Raw genomic sequence first — 16,876 nt, 5'->3', positions numbered from 1 at the left:
GTCTCCTTAGCAGCCTGGGGGGGGCAGAGGATGCAGCCACAGGGTTTGTGGATCTTAGGCATGTCCTGACAGCAAGCTAGCCTGAAGGCAATTGCCCCACGGGCCAGTTCAAACATTTTCACAGAGACCCTTTGTGAATAATTTTTGTACCTTCCTGGAGAGGCAGTAATGTAGCAGGGTGATGTAATGAGTGAGGGTAAGGGGGGAATGAATATGTATATTAAAGTGACAGTGAGCATGAATGTGTATGTGTGTGTGAGCTTGCATGTGTATGTATTAGTGACTCTGTGCAAGTAAGAATGTGTATGTGTGCGTGTGTTTACAACAATGAATGTGTATGTGTTAGTGTGTGTAGGTGTGAGATGGAGTGTGCGTTAGCATGAATGTGTAATTGAGTGTGAGCATAAATGTGTATGAGTAAATGTGAGCATCAATGCGTATGTGTGAGCATGAGTGTGTATGTATGTGCGAGGGAGTGTGTGTTTTAGTGTAAGTGTGTGCCAGTGCGTATGTGAGTTACTGGGGGTGCACAAGGGGTTCATAGGGTCACTGGCCTACACCTGCCCTTTGGGCCAGAAGGTTCCAGACCTGATTTAACACTGTAACTGCTGTTACAATTAATTTTCAAGGTAATAAAAGTAAAACACAAAAAAAGAATCTTTAATGGCAACTCAAAATGGCTTAATATAATTGAAATCTTACTCCTATACAATGCAACTGGGGTGGGAGTGATCCAAATTGAGTGGGGCCATGAAACTTGAAAACTTGGCTCTGTAGTCAGGATACGTGTTCGGCTAGGTTGATCGCACTGTACACTATGCTTCTTTTCAGCAATGCGACACTCGATTCGACAATTCGATTTCTGGAAAAGCCAAACTCGGCATTTCAGACAGACCATAGTAGTGTGGTAGAACGGACCAAAGTACATGTCACCTCCTGGTGAGGCCAAGAGTCCCGAGTTCTATGTTTATATAAACAGGATGCATAATATGTCATATAGTAATAAAACCTTTTTTTGATTATTTATAGGTGTGCTATTTAAGTGATCTTCTGTCTCTCCTTTTCTTTGTAAAATACAAATACAAAGTAGGATCTGTTTTCTAAATGTGTTTTAGATGCCACTATATTACTGGGGTACTTGGCTACTTTTGCCCTACGTCCCTCCCATGTAAGCACAAACATAGTGTCAGTGGTGTATGTCAAGGGAAAAAAAACTTTGAAGAACCTTGATTAGTCAGTCCCTTTAACACTACATATTGACTTGTTTCTGCTATGTTGGTTAAAGTGTTTTTTGGTGATGGTCCATTTTAAAATAAATATGGTCATTTCAGCTTAATAAGTAATTGCATAATTGTTAGCTGTTTTTCTCTTATCTTTTCATAAAAAAATATAACCATTGCCAGATAATATCAGCAAGTATTATTCACCCACAAATCGCCTTCTATAAGTAAACCACTTCTCTACACTTACTATTTTTCTTGTCCAATACATGTATATATTTCTGTTTTCATACAGTATCTCACAAAATATGTATTATCTCTTTTCATGTGACAACACTGAAGAAATGACACTCTGCTACAATGTAAAATAGTGAGTGTACCAGCCTGTATAACAGTGTAAATTAGCTGTCCCCTCAAAATAACTCAACACACAGCCATTAATGTCTAAACCTTGGCAATAAAAGTGATGTACCCAATTAGCCATTTCCCTTCCCCGGTGTCACGTGACTTGTTAGTGTTACAAGGTCTCAGGTGTGAATGGTGAGCAGGTGTGTTAAATTTGGTGTTATCAGTCTCACACTCTCTCGTACTGGTAACTGGAAGTTCAACATGGCACCTCATGGCAAAGAACTCTCTGAGGGTCTGGAAAAAAATAGTTGCTCTACATAAAGATGGCATAGGCTATAACAAGATTGCCAAGACCCTGGAACTGAGCTGCAGCACGGTGAGCAAGACCATACAGCTGTTTCACTGGACAGGTTCCACTCTGAACAGGCCTCGCCATATTTGACCAAAGAAGTTGAGTGCACGTCCTCAGCGTCATATCCAGAGGTTGTCTTTGGGAAATAGACGTATGAGTGCTGTCAGCATTGCTGCAGAGGTTGAAGCTGTGGGGGGTCAGCCTGTCAGTGCTCAGACCACATGCCGCACACCGCATCAAATTGGTCTGCATGACTGTCTTCCCAAAAAGAAGACCTCTTCTAAAGATGATGCACAAGAAAGCCCACAAACAGGTTGCTGAAGACAAGCAGACTAAGGACATGGATTACTGGAACCATGTCCCGTGATCCGATGAGACCAAGATAAACTTATTTGGTTCAGATGGTGTCAAGCGTGTGTGGCGGCAACCAGGTGAGGAGTACAAAGACAAGTGTATCTTGCCTACAGTCAAGCATTGTGGTGGGAGTGTCATGGTCTGTGCCTGCATGAGTGCTGCCGGCACTGGGGAGCTATATACTGTGACATACTGAAGCAGAGCATGATCCCTTACCATTGGAAACTGTGCCGCAGGGCAGTTTTCCAACATGATAGCAACCCCAACCACACCTCCAAGACGACCACTGCCTAGCTAAAGAAGCTGAGGGTAAAGGTGATGGACTGGCCAAGCATGTCTCCAGACTTTAACCCTATTGAGCATCTGTGGGGCATCCTCAAACGGAAGGTGAGGGAGTGCAAGGTCTCTAACATCCACCAGCTCTGTGATGTCGTCATGGAGGAGTGGAAGAGGACTCCAGTGGCAACCTGTGAAGCTCTGGTGAACTCCATGCCCAAGAGGGTTAAGGCAGTGCTGGAAAATGATGGTGGCCACACAAAATATTGACACTGTGGGCCCAATTTCCACTTAGGGGTGTACTCAACTTTTGTTGCCAAGGTTTAGACATTAATGGATGTTTGTTGAGTTATTTTGAGGGGGCAGAAAATTTACACTGTTATACAGGCTGTACACTAACTACTTTACATTATATCAGAGTGTCATTTCTTCAGTGTTATCACATGAAAAGATATAATAAAATATTTACAAAAATGTGAGGGGTGTACTCACTTTTGTGAGATACTGTATAATTGTAAACTTCAAGCTGAATGTAGGGTACTTAATCTCTAAAAATCTGGGCCAGGTCTGGAAATCTGGGATAGGTAAGCATTGGGGCATCATCAGATAAAATGTATATCAAGGTTATTTGCAATGAAATTGGTCTAATCACTGGTGTAAAACTAGTGTAACTCAACTAGTGAGGCAACTTTGCCTAGAAAATGTAAGGAGCAAACAGACCACCCCCTCATTAGCTAAAGAGAGATGAAGCCTTGCGTCCCATGTTCAATCAATTATTATATTGAAGGTGGAGGACCCAATCCACTTTTTACCAGTATGAATACTAGCTTAATCAGCCATTATGTCACACTAGCCAGTTTCATAAATGTCGATTTTGTACAATTGTATAATTGATGGCTTCCAACTGTGTTGTACGTTCGGTAGGTAAAATTCCATTGGAAAAAGTGCCTGTGGACTTCCATTATGTATACACTTCAATTGAACTGAGCAACGATTAACCTTATAAAGCAGGTTGTTATGCTTGCAGTTACAGCCAACTCTACCATTAAAAAGGGATTTAAGAGATGCTTGCCCCTAGTAAAGTGACTTTGGCTGTTTATTTCATGCTGTAACTTTCTGTAAGTAAATTGTTTGAAGGCCACTGACATTACAAACACCATTGAATAGCAAAAAAAGGAATTATATAGTAATTAACTGTACAGCTTTTAATTTAATTGTAAATATTCTCCCAACGCTAGGGTTTGATTGAAAGCATTTATGTAGCCTTTACATGTTATGCTTTTTTTTCCTTTCTTTGGCTGAAAGCTATTCCTGCCAGCACATCTTCTGTAATCCCGGTGTTTCTACATAAATGAAAGAATAGAAATCTTTTGCTCTATAGATGCTTAAAATAGTCAATTTTCTTAGTGCCCTGCAACAAATCCTCAAATTGTAAAGTGCTCCCTCCTACACATAAACTCCAACTGCTTCACTACTTCATATTACATGAATCCCAATGAATAGATACCAGCAGGAAGCAGAGAATAAAACTCACCTGCTGAAAAGGCTCACAAGATCAATAGCCTTATTTTAATTTCTATGTATAATATATGCAAGTCATTAAATAATTTGTTTTTCAACCTTTTTTTGTTGTTCAAGTAATACAAGGATCAAGTACCTCTAATTTTAACATTTTATTAAGTTATCAGTATCCCTAAAAATGTGTTACCCATCAAGGATTATTTTCTGACATTGAGAAGTCACTGCCCCGTTTTAAAGCAGGCCCATCATACCAAATATCAACTTTTAAAATGTCCATATTTTGGTTAATAGCAGCCTAATCTAAGAACTAACATTTAACTTACTTTGCACTGTTTGGCTGATGAGGGCAGCCATGTTGAATTTCTACAGCCCTGTATTGTAAGCTCAAAATTGTATGCAACTGGAGAACAATGTGTGCATTCTGTATGTGTCTACATAGTGTATATCTGTGTGAGAGTTATGAGGTAATGGTATAACTCTTACAATACAATCTCACCCTACAAGTAGGAAATTATATCTCTGGCATCTATCCCTCCTCACAATCAGTTTAAATAACACAACCAAAGAGTGGCAGCTCCATCATCTTTACCCTGTATACATGTTGTGCAGAATAAACATACCCCCAACATTTCAGAGTATGTGTGGCAAGGCCCAGGGCTGGCACAAGATGCGGGGCCGGAAGCATGCCTACCCTCCACAGCCACTTTCACTGCTAGTGGGGCAGTGGGCCAGCTACATGGGACAGCGGGACAATGTCGAAAATCAGGACGTCAGCGTGAACTCCTATTAATGTCAGTGGAACCGCCCACCGACGTCAGTGGGCAGTCCTGGCTGCGTCCCGCAAGGGAAGGCTCCGGGTAGCCGGAGCCCAGAAGTTCCCAGGTATGGTGATAACTCAAATGTTGAGAGGTGTGCAGAGAACTTCATGTTAGGAAGAAATGCAAGTGAAAGAAGCACAGAAATGTCTAGGGTGGAGTATTTTGGGGAATTCTGGAAGAATAAGATAAAATTCAATGCCCTACCAAATAAACGAAAGTTGAATTTCCATGATAAGTGCAAATTAACAGGTGCATTCTTTCAAATGCATTCATTATAGTTATAAATGAGTTATCCATAAATACTAGTGCAAAGTGGATATGCAAAACCATAAAAGTACATTAATGTAAAAATTGTTGTAGACCCAGCACAGAACGTAATAGTTATGACTCATCGCACGTCAATGTGAATAATTTTTACTAATCTCTATTGAAAGGGGTGTAGTGCGTATATAATTTACCTCTTTAAAATCTAATTGTAGAAGACTATTATAAAAATGCATGCCTTAAAAGTGCATTCAGCAAGGAATCCCATTGCATTTCAATTTTAAAGTCAGGGGTCATTTAAAAACAAAAACAAAACATAGTCTATAGTTAAGCTACAGGTTATGTTGAGCTGGAGATTGACGGGTGAGCGATGGTTCTCTGGGTCAAGACCCGAATCCTCCGGGTCGCGGGCGCAGGGTCTTGACACGTCCCGCCTCGCCCATTTTTCCCATTAAATGGGGGTGTTTCCCGCAGCCATCAGTGGGAACGCCACCGACGTCAGAGGGAACTCCCCCAACGTCAATGGGATCACCCGCTGACGTCAGTGTGCAGTCCTGGCCACGTCACGCAAAGGAAGGCTCCGGGTAGCCGGAACCGAGAAGTTCCCAGGTATGCTCATATGTGGCTCAGCATGCTAACACTGGGGTCTAGGTAATGATAACTGCTCCCTGGCCAGTTATATTGAACTATACAATTTTGCTATTAATTATACAAAATGTTGTGCAGATGATAGATTATCTTTAAGTAAACATACATTCCAAAACATAAGATACTGTATCTTTAATTGCCCATTTTCCCATCTGCTATTAAATCCCAGACAAAATATCCAAAGGATACGGTGACCTTTTCCTGCCATCACAGAAAGTAATTAGAAGGCTTTGTTTACAAACAAGTCAGGCTGCAAAACATCTATGTCACAGGGATGATAATTATGATTATGCTAAGTGTATCAATGACTATAAACACAGAAGCAGCATAAAAGTGTGATTATAGGATCGTGTGAGCAAAGTATTATTTTCTCCTAGCAATAAGTATGGCTAAAGTTATTATTATTATCTTTTAAACTGATAACCTCTGGTTTTTGAAGGCCAGATTAACCCGTTAAGGACTAAGCTGTTTTAATATGTTTGCGGCTCTGGTGTTTAGTTGTAATTTTCTTCTCTCTGTTCTTTAATGTACCCACATAAAGTTTCTTTAGATTTGTCCTGAGTTTACAAATACCCATTTTTATGTGTGTTTTGCAAGTTACAGTGCAATAAGTACAAGTAGAGTATTGCTAATTCAAAACCATTTTTTCGAACCTTGTAATCCTGCCCCAGGTCATCCTTCCTCATCTTTGAAGTTCAATTAAGCCCAATTCTGCTTACCCCCCATCAAACCATATAAACCAGACACCCCAGCGTATTTCTAATGCCTGTATTTTAACCCTTTCCATGCACTAGTTTTACCACCAGCCTTGGTCAAAGTTTGTGGTAGGTTTTTTTTGCGTGCTTTTTTTCACACACACATTGTAATTTAGTTATGAATTTAAAGCTTCTGGTATGTGTCACTGCCGAACAACACCCCAATATGTGTTCAGCAACATCTACTAGCTACTGTGATATCACCTGTGCATAAGTTTGTCGGGTTGTTTCGGGGCTAAAAGGCCACATTTTGGAGGTGCAGATTTTTTTTACTTTTGACATCTGGTCAGTCTGCACCCATGTCCTATTTGGGACATCTTTGCACCCAGCCAATTCAATTTACCCAAATTATACAGTTTTGAAAAATAGGCAACCAATGGGTATTTCAAATGCCAGTATTATATGGAAGATGCTAATTTTAGGACACGCTTATACAAATAGACTTTTTACATTATTTTTTTTTACATTTTGTTGGAACTGAATAGTTCCCCTGATTGTAGGATTACTGGATAATCATTTTTACAAGTTACCACATATTTTTTTTAAAAACGTTTTCATTTTTTTTTTATTTTATATTTATTTGACTAATTACATTGCAATTAGTAGGCTTGGCTCCATTGACTTGCTTGCAACCTGTAGGGGGATCTCTCATGAGGGTCTGGAGAGACTCTCTCGGGAACTCTGCAAAATATCTGGCTATGGCTCTTGTGACCGCATTCCAGAGCAGTAACAGGGCGTCCTGGGCTGGGTTTTCGGTGTCACTGAATGCCTCACTATTGAGGCATTTCAGCAACACCTTTTACACTAAGGAGACGATTGTTAATCATTGTAAATGCAAACTGCATTGCTAGGTGCCTGATTTTATACACTTGAGGCAATGGGTCTGATCGAAACACCTGTATTAAATAATGAATAGGTGTGCCCCAATAATTTTGTCCATAAAGTCTATTTATTTTCTGTTCAATTTCACAGTCCAGTTGAATAACAAATAATACACATGGATGAGTCATAAGGGAATACGAATTTTCAAATGTAATGAACAACAAATGGTGTACATCCGGGCTGTTCATAGGTATTAGAGCCCATATAGTAAACAAGAAATTTCTCTGTCTCGCCTGATAAAAATATGTAACCTATACCCATGAATGTATGTTGGCAGCCTCAGCATTTTCCTCTATAGTCGTCATCCTTTCTACTGAGCATCGGTTTATGACATCATATCCCTTCACTGCTCAGAAGGTACAGTCCTCTGTGTAAATATGAGATTTTCCTTATGAGATTTTCCTTATGAACAATAGATTAAGTATAATGGCATCTGGAAGCTCGGTAGGTGAATGCTACTATATTTAGGAGAAGTAATAGCTGTGCCCATCTTATAACCATAGAACCTCATTTTTCATAAAAGACTAACCCTATTGCTGATTTGTTCCAAAATATTGTAGTATCTTGGTTCCTCACACCATCTTGGCAGCCAAGATCAAAGTAACTGAACAATTGTGCTAAAATAGCTGTAATGTGTCCAACTCACCTTGGTACAAACTGAAACACAATCTTTAATATATAACCTTTAATATATTATAGCTTTGTCACCGTGAGAATTATCTGTCATGTTGGACGTGGCTTAAAGCAAGGACCAATCAGAACGCTTATGCTGCAATCTGTTTGGTCCCCATGCCCTCCACCCGCTGCCTTTTCTTCCCAGCTCCCCCCTGCCCCCCACTGCACTGACCCAATTTCTCCAGCACCCCCCTGCTCTGGCCTTACCCCTCTACTCTGACCCACCCCCTATAGCCCCTCTCTGCTCAGCCCTGGCCAGCACAAAAGTTTGGGGAAATTTATTTTACTATTATTTTTATTTCTTTTATATCATAAATATAAATAATTAAAATAAAACGCTATAACTCAGTTTGAGTTGGTGTGTTTATTCCACCACATGGCAATGCTTCAATCCAACTACAGGATCTTTTTCAAACTTATTAAACAAGACATTCAGTAGAAGAAGAAGAATGCCTTTTATTGCACTACTTAATTTACAAAACATTTCTTGCTGTTTTTATACAAGTTGCAAGTTTTAAGGGAAGTATAACATTGTATTACCCTGATATCAAGCAAACATAATAAAAAGGAGGATATGGGGACAGATGGATCTGGGTTTCTTAGGCGGTATGAAACCAGACATATTAATTAATCGTAATTGCAGACCATTCTAAAATACCAATTACTGTGCTTCGTTGCTACTAAGTGTAAATTAAAATAGTCACTAAATTGTCATATAAATACAACATGCTATGTTGTTTTTTCTAATGGAAGGCATTGGATTAAACATACCTAATATCAGAATTGTCTGACTGCAGCATTTCTTCCTACTCAGATAAAATAGGTGGGTGGTACAAATAAACCGTAACAGCTTAGCTTCAGACCTACAGTATAATGTTCAGACCATCAGAATAACAATCTTCCATGCATTTGGCAGCATGGGATCTTTCTGTCTGCATTGCATTATCATCTCTCCATCTGTCTGTCTATCTAGCTGTCTCTCTCTCTCTCAATCTGTCTTCTCCCACTCTACGACTTCTTACTTAACCTTTAGGCTAGGTTTCCACTTGGGTTTTTGTCCGGCGTTTTTTTCTTGATGAAAAACGCCAGGAAAACTGCCAAGAAAACTGCCACTGCATTTACCTGCGTTTTGGCGTTTTTTCTGCAGTTTTTTCTGGCGTTTTAGCCTTTCTGTGGAAATTGCTTTTTTTGACCTTAGGCAGTTTTTCCAGCCTTTACAAGTTAGAAGTTTCACCCAGCTAAAAGGGATTAGGATAAATGGCAAGTATCTGCCCTCTCCTGATGTCATTTACTTGGTAGACCCTTTTGTCTCTTTTCTGTGGTTTGTAAGGCATGCTTTATTTCGAATGTCTGCTCCTCTGGGAAGATTGGCCCCAAATGATGGTGCAAATTGTTTGCTGTTGCTTTTGGCACGCAGGATCCGGTCGCGTATGTTTGTTTGTAATGGCATGTTTGTTCCAAATGGTGTAAAATTCAATATGAACCAGTCCAGGACTTTGTTTTGTGTGAAACTGTTTGTTTTCAGCCTATTTCTCGTAGGACACACAGATACTGGGTCCATCCTCTGCATTGTAACTGTGGAAAAAACGCCATAAAAAACGCCAAGGCAATAAACCCACATGGCTTTTTCATGGCGTTTTTTCTCTCCCATAGACTTCTATTGGAGAAAAAAAGCCAAGATTTCTTGCAAAAAACGCCAGAGTGTCAACATGCTGCAGTTTTGAAAAACTGCCACAGAGCCCAAAAAAGCAGAAAAACGCCAAAGAGGACTAAAAAAACGCCAAACAGAAAAACGCCAGGTGGAAATGGCATTTTGCGATTTCCTATTGAATTACAGCTAACATCTGGCTGCATGCGTTTTTCACAAAAAAACGCCAGGTGGCGCTATTGGCGTTTTTATAGGCGTTTTTAGCTAAAAAAACCCAAGTGGAAACCTAGCCTAATACCTTTCTTTCACTCACAGTCTTAACCTAGTGTTGACTAATGATCAACGGTCACAGGAAGCTTGGCTTATGTGCCACTTTGAGAAGGAAAGAAAGAGATTGGCACCTATGTAGTTATGGTTGAAGCAGCCCTTACAAAAATCCTATCCATTTTCCACCCTCATTTTAGGTAAAACCCCTGGTGAACCAGTAGGGGGTTAAAAATCCCTGGTGGTCCAAGTGGAATTTATTTGAGTTTCAAACTCAATTGCTTCCATGCACAAGCCCCTCAATGCCAGAATGTGAGGTGGCAGGTGGAGGGGGTTCTCAGTGATGCAAAAAGAAGGAGCTCAGTGAGCCAGCAAAGCTGACAGACACACACTCAGTGACACACAAATACTGACAAACACACACAAACGCACTCAGAGACACACACACACACATTAATTGTATATATTGCCAAAATTGCCAGTATTTGAGAGGCCCATCCAGACTCCCTACCTTTTATCTTCCAGCGTTTTACTTTTTGTGCTGATGCCGGGGCCAGAGTGACATCATCACCCGCGAGAGGGTGCGCAAGAGAGCTGTGCAAGGGAAGATCCATCCAGGATCCATTGTAAATATTCTTGCCACCACCCAAAAGGCTGGGTCACCCAAAAATGACCTCTAAAACATGATCTGCATTTATATCCACTTGTTGAAGGTGGCTTGCACTGTTGTACCCCACAAATGCACTACCTTCAGCAGTACTCACATGACGTCAGCTGACTTCTCATGTCCTCCGCATTAGAGCCACTCTAAACCTGAATCACAGGACTTGGGAATTGACAGCAGACAATTAGCCTGTGAAATGCCGGTGGAGATTTTGGTTGCTATTAGTGATAAGTATTGCTGGGTAATTTTATTTGAGTTACCCAAAACAAAACTTAACAAGGCTCAGCCATTTGCAGCAATAGATTATTGGACCTCAGGCAATGCAACACCAGAACATTTGGGTAGTTTATTGATATAAGGTCTGTTGTGTTTTAAATAAACTATGAAGTTATGTTATGAGGTGGCCAGCTTCTATATTGACCATAGTATTTTACATCTTGATTATAGAGTACATGACTGAATCTTATTTCTAAATTGAAGTTGCATCTAAATAGCATCAATTATTAGTGCTGGGAATAAGGGCACATTGTCCCCCTCAAGGGCCTGAACAATTTTGGAGTAAAAAACTATGGAAAAAGCTTGCCCCATTACTTCCCCATAGGAAAATAGGAAAAGTAACAACCTGAATATTAAAAAAACTCAACTCCTTAGTAAATGTATTCTGTAAATGTAGTTGTACATCCATGCAGATTAAATACACAGACCATTAAGGTCTCAGTACATGATATAGCGCAGGGTAGGCGCGTTCAGAAAGAGGCTTTGTTCCGCAATAGTACTGAGGTCAACCTCATCACTCTCATTGGTATTCTTGCTGATGTTTACAGAAGTAATACAGAAGTAATACACAAACTGGTCAATCTTTTTGGTCAAAAACTGCACATATTTGAATAAATAAACCTGTTTTGTGTATGTATTTCCATGTTTGGAGGGGGCATATAAGGATAAGGCTTTTTTACCAGCATATTTGCAGGTTCTGACCAAACCATAGGGTTGAGCACCCCACTGGCCATACAAGTGTCTCATCAGTCCCACTGATTCAGCTCCTTGGTAAGCTATACAGCCATGGAAAATTCCGTAGGACACGCTTGGGGTACTTTGACGTAGTTGCAGGCTAAGCAAAATCTGGCCATATAGTATGACAGAATCCCCAATATTTATGCATTAGACAGATGTTTCGAATGGTATTTGGTGGCTATGTGCTGAATTCTTGCTTTGTTTATTGGGGGGGGGGGTGTTGACCAGCATGCCAGCCAACTAGATCAGCACTTGTTGCTATGGTAGCCAGCAGCCATATTAGGCTGCTTTATTAAATGTTCATTTTTATTGTCAGAAAAGCTGCTTATCAATCTATGATTGATGTGAAGCACTCCCTTCAGTTCAGAATATGCCAGTGTGTTTAGCAGTAAACACGAAGCTTTCATTATTAACAGAAGTCTTGTGCATACTATTACACACACAAGACTGATCTGGAGCAAGTAAGTTGGCTGCCGGTTGGTTTAAGGAGCCTATTATGAGTCCTCACTACCCCACAGAAACACAATTGCAGAGAGCGGACCTCAGAGTCTGTGGTGCAATCTTGGCACTGTTGCTCTGTAGACAGGGAGTAAAAGGAAATGTGTGCATGATATGGGTGGATAGTGTGAGTGGTCACATGCCTCTTCCCTGCGTGGAAAAAGTAGAAACTGACATTGAGACCAGGGAAAGAAAGGCTTAATCCAGAGGCTCCAAGTCAAACCTGGAGCGTTCTCAGGTATGATTTATCACCATACCTGGGAACTCTCCGGGTGAAGAACCGCTTCTCCGGTTCTCCAGGTCAACACTTGACACTTCCTGCCCATTTGTCCTTAACAGGTGTTTCCCACATTCATTAGCGGGACTGCCCACCGATGTCAGCGGGACCATCCACCAACATCAATGAGGCCGCCCGCTGATGTCAGTTGGCAGTCCTGGCCGCTTCTCACAAGGGAAGGCTCAGAGTAGCCAGGGTTAAAAAGTTTCCAGGTATGATCATCACTGTTATAAAGCTGAGGTGCACAAATCCACACTTTTTAGATACTTCAGTTTAAGAACAGGCCTCTAAATTAAAGATTCATTAAAGGGACAATTCAGTCTCTCAAGAAGCCCCCTAAACAAACAATGCATATGAAAGTACTTCCCATTTGGTAAGCATTGAAAAATGGCTATACATTGTGGTAAGGGGATTTCAACCAAATTCAACCCAGTTTACATTTTCAACAGCATTATAATGCCAAACTTGCAACATAATTATACAATCTGTAGGATTTAATTTGTGACTGTGATGATTTATAAAAGAAAGGGCTGCAAAGACATCAAAATTCCTCCTTCTTATTGCCATAGGGCAGCGGCAGCAGATAAAAAGTTACTAAAGGGGAGAAATGGCAGATGTTTTACTACGGCATAACTTGGTGTTATCCAAGGTGTTAGAGAATATTGGTCAAAAGGTTTGCTAGGATAAAATTAGACTGGTTAATGGACAGACATTTGGAATTACTTCACATGGTGGTTAAAACTTTTTTTTTTAAACAAATCTGAGACTGCTAATAGAAATATAACAAGTACTTAATAATAATAATGAACACATAAAAGTACATATGAAACCTGATTTGGGGAAACTATCTGATGCCTTTTTGCATATTACCCCAGCAATACCATGTAAAGCCACTAGGGTGTCTAGCATTAAAAGAAGCACTTAGACAATGGCCAGATTGTTTCTGTGATGTCTTAATGGGTCTCTTGTGCAGTTTCTAAGATGAATGTATACATTTTTGAGCTAAGTAACATTTAATAATGTGTTATGTCTAACAAAACCATTTAGCTGCTTCATCACTGGACGACATGGTGTGGTTGGTACCCAGACTGAAATCTGCCAACCATCCCTTTTATGCAAATTCTAATGGGCCTTTGGATAAACGTCTGTTTGTTAGTCTCATATACATATAACAGCTTGCAAGCCTGTTAAAACCTGATTTTATTGGATTTTTTATATTTCGAACAAGAAAGGATATTTCAGGACAGCACTTCGTTTGACAAACCCCAACACTGTTCTGCAATGCATCTCTCAATGATGCTTCCACTTCAACAGAAAGTGGAATCAAATTTTCAATCTAGTCTCCTTAAGATACATCATAGTCATACATCATAGTCCATAGAAATTAGTTAAATATTCTTTCATAAAAATGAATGCATTTAATAGAAAAAAAAACACAAAATATTAAAAACTGCACTTGACTTTGCAATGGGAAGTAATGGTAGAAAGCAACGCTATCTTTTCCTTTACCCGATGCAGGAGTTTAACAGTTAACAGATAATACCTGATTCCAACTATCGACTATCCCGGATCAGCAGATAACATAAATATTGCCTAAATATATATATCTGACTACTGGCAATCAACAGCATTCTCAGATTATCACAAGTGTATTTCGACATACATATTCATGCAGTAGCAGCAAACTGACCTAAAAAAATTTGTATACCGAATTTTTAAAACAAAATCAAAATCTGCAAAACTCGTTCAATCATGCAAAATGTGATTTTCAGTTTGTGATTTCCAAACACACCGGCATTTCTATGTATGATTAAATGCAATAAGCTTTGTTACAATGTGAGATGAATTACAAACTAATAAACACTCAAAATTACTGCAACAAGACCACCCAGTAAGCAATATAGTTCAATTTCATGATTAATCATAAATATTAATAAGCAGCGCTCGAATAATATTCATGTGGGTATTAAACACGTAGGTGGCTATGCAAGCTCTTAATATTAAAGCTAAATGGGGAAGAATCCCAGTGCAGCACATTATTGTGTTAATATATGCTAAATGTGTCCTTTGGGCACCACTCACTTTCTAATTGATATAGCAGTTTATTAAAGGGTGGATGTCAAGAGAGAGTGTGAAGTGATCAAATAAGTTCTTTTCCAGCTTAAGGTGATAATAAACTGTAAATGTTCCATTTAGAACTGTAAACTGACAGCATATATTAACAGAACAAATCATATTAAATGCTGGGCAAAATAGTTATTTTACAAGTACTGCAATCTGTGAGATCCACCAATAATGAATGTATATTGTGGATGTCTCACATGCTCTATGTGGCATTATAAGCGTCACACAATCGGTGATGATGGGATACAGATAAAGGCACAATTAGACTGACCTGGCTGTCCCTTGTTTTCCATTCTGTATGTGTATATGTACGTCTCAGCAAGTAGGAGATGTCAGAGCATAAAGCCCAGGCTTGCTCACTTGTTACAGTATCTGTGATCTGTGAATCTGGGCACTAAGCTGTCTCCCTCCCACCCCTATCTGTGTCAGCTCCACCTCTCTCCCTTGACATCACATACACACACCTCCAGAATGATAGAGTTAACTGTGTTTTCACCCCATCGTAATATACAGTGCTTATAGACACAGATTGCTAGATGGATTGCGTAAATGATTTGAAAGAAAATAACGTCTACCATGATGTGCTTTGGAAAAATTGTAGTGATTTACTGATAAGTCACAAAAGAAAAATAAGACTCCAATACTTTTTTTGCATTTCACTGCTTTTTCAACAATATATAGGTTGCGTATGGTGCGTTGGATTCCATTTGCAGCATCCATATTTACGTGATCATGTCACATGCCACATGGTGTTTGGCATAATCATTGCGGTGGCCTGATCTCACATATAATGTTTACACATTGACGACCAACACAGGTAAAGTGAAGCACTCCAGTGTGTAACTGTGTGAGACGAGCCACTACAGGGTACTACTTTACCTGTGCTGGTAAGCAATATGTGAAAATTCTGCATGTCCTGGAAAACTTGTCCAATGGGGCCACCCTGATGCTACATCTCCTCCATATTGCAAGTTTGCGAGCAGGACCCTCATGACTTGGTCTTGGACTGTTAATTCTTGTTTCGTCATACCCTTTGAATGTATGTACTGTAAGAAGCTCTGCATGTTGGCATTATATAAATAAAATATAATTATTATATTTTAACTCAAAAACATTTGCGTTAAGGGCATGTGTGTTAGAAGTTGAATTTAAATTGTAGGGATAATGGACTCCTTCATCCTATATGTAGTGAGCATTCCTGCCCTCCCAAAGCACAAAAAATGGGGCAGGGTGAGCATCTTTGACCCATTATTATGTTTACCCCAACATTTATGGAATGGGGTGTGGGCCAGGTAAAAGGGCTATATATGAGAGCAGTACTGCGTTTGTGACCTGGGCACTCAAACGTTCAATAGATTGATGCAATTGTGTTGACTTCAGCCTATATATTGCAATGCAATGTAACTGTGACATTTGCAAAACTATTTCTAGCCACATAAAATATGCATTTAAATCAATTTTAACGGTTGTTGTCTTTGGTATATGTGTCATTGGTAAAATGACATTTCATGTATTTTTAACAAAGTTGTCCTTAGAACACATGCAACAAAAATATTTCTCTACAGCAGGTATCTTAATCTCTAGTCAGTCTAAACCAGAATATGCAAATCTTGGCATCTGGGCTGACAATGGAGGCCACGCTGCCAGGAGGAAAGCTGAAGACAGGATGGAAAATTCTTTGTGCATGGCTCACAGAAGAGAAAAGTTGGTGGACAACTTGTCAGTATAAAAGAAACTAATCTGTTCTTGTTCGAATGTCATAAAAGTCAAGTGACTATGGTTAGGGACTCTAAAGGGTGATTTAATCAATTCAAAACTATAACTAATTGGGTGTGGTGTAAAGACATTTGACATGGAAAAGTAAATACAAATACACAGAAATATTTTTCTTAGGTTACGCCATACAGTCTATTCTTCAAGAATAAATTAGATCCATGTTGCACCTAATATGTAAAAAAAAGATTAATTAATATTACCGTGATGATCACAATGATTATTCAGGGATTTAGATCCAATGCAGTCACCAGTAAATTGGCACCAGTAATTATTGCCAAATTTCTATTTAGCAGCAGGGCAGTAAATATTTACCGTAAGGTCAATAATAATGGTGTTGAAGCCATGATCTTTTTTTAATAAATGGATGGCAAACCTACTTGAAGTAGTGTTCTGTCCAATGGCAATTGCATCGTGAGCTGCCACACGGAAAGGATCTCATCAAGAATCAAAGAAAATGTGACCGCAATGGACAGTACATTCACATTGATCATAGCTGAA

The 16,876-nt window shown here is 39.6% G+C and overlaps 1 protein-coding gene across 1 annotated transcript in view; it reads right to left on the bottom strand.

The window, feature by feature from the left end:
* The window catches only part of TPD52L1 (TPD52 like 1), a 40,411-nt gene extending 25,396 nt beyond the window's left edge, over positions 1 to 15,015 (bottom strand). The window contains exon 1 of the mRNA XM_053461080.1: positions 14,874 to 15,015. Within this exon, the coding sequence (XP_053317055.1) occupies positions 14,874 to 14,895 (22 nt within the window). The 5' untranslated portion in view covers positions 14,896 to 15,015. The remainder of the gene's footprint in view (positions 1 to 14,873) is intronic.
* Between the last annotated feature and the right edge of the window lie 1,861 nt (positions 15,016 to 16,876).

This window comes from Spea bombifrons, chromosome 3 (assembly GCF_027358695.1).
Source record: "Spea bombifrons isolate aSpeBom1 chromosome 3, aSpeBom1.2.pri, whole genome shotgun sequence".
In the NCBI taxonomy this organism is placed as follows: Eukaryota; Metazoa; Chordata; class Amphibia; order Anura; family Pelobatidae; genus Spea; species Spea bombifrons.
This window is presented reverse-complemented; position numbering and strand designations above follow the sequence as displayed.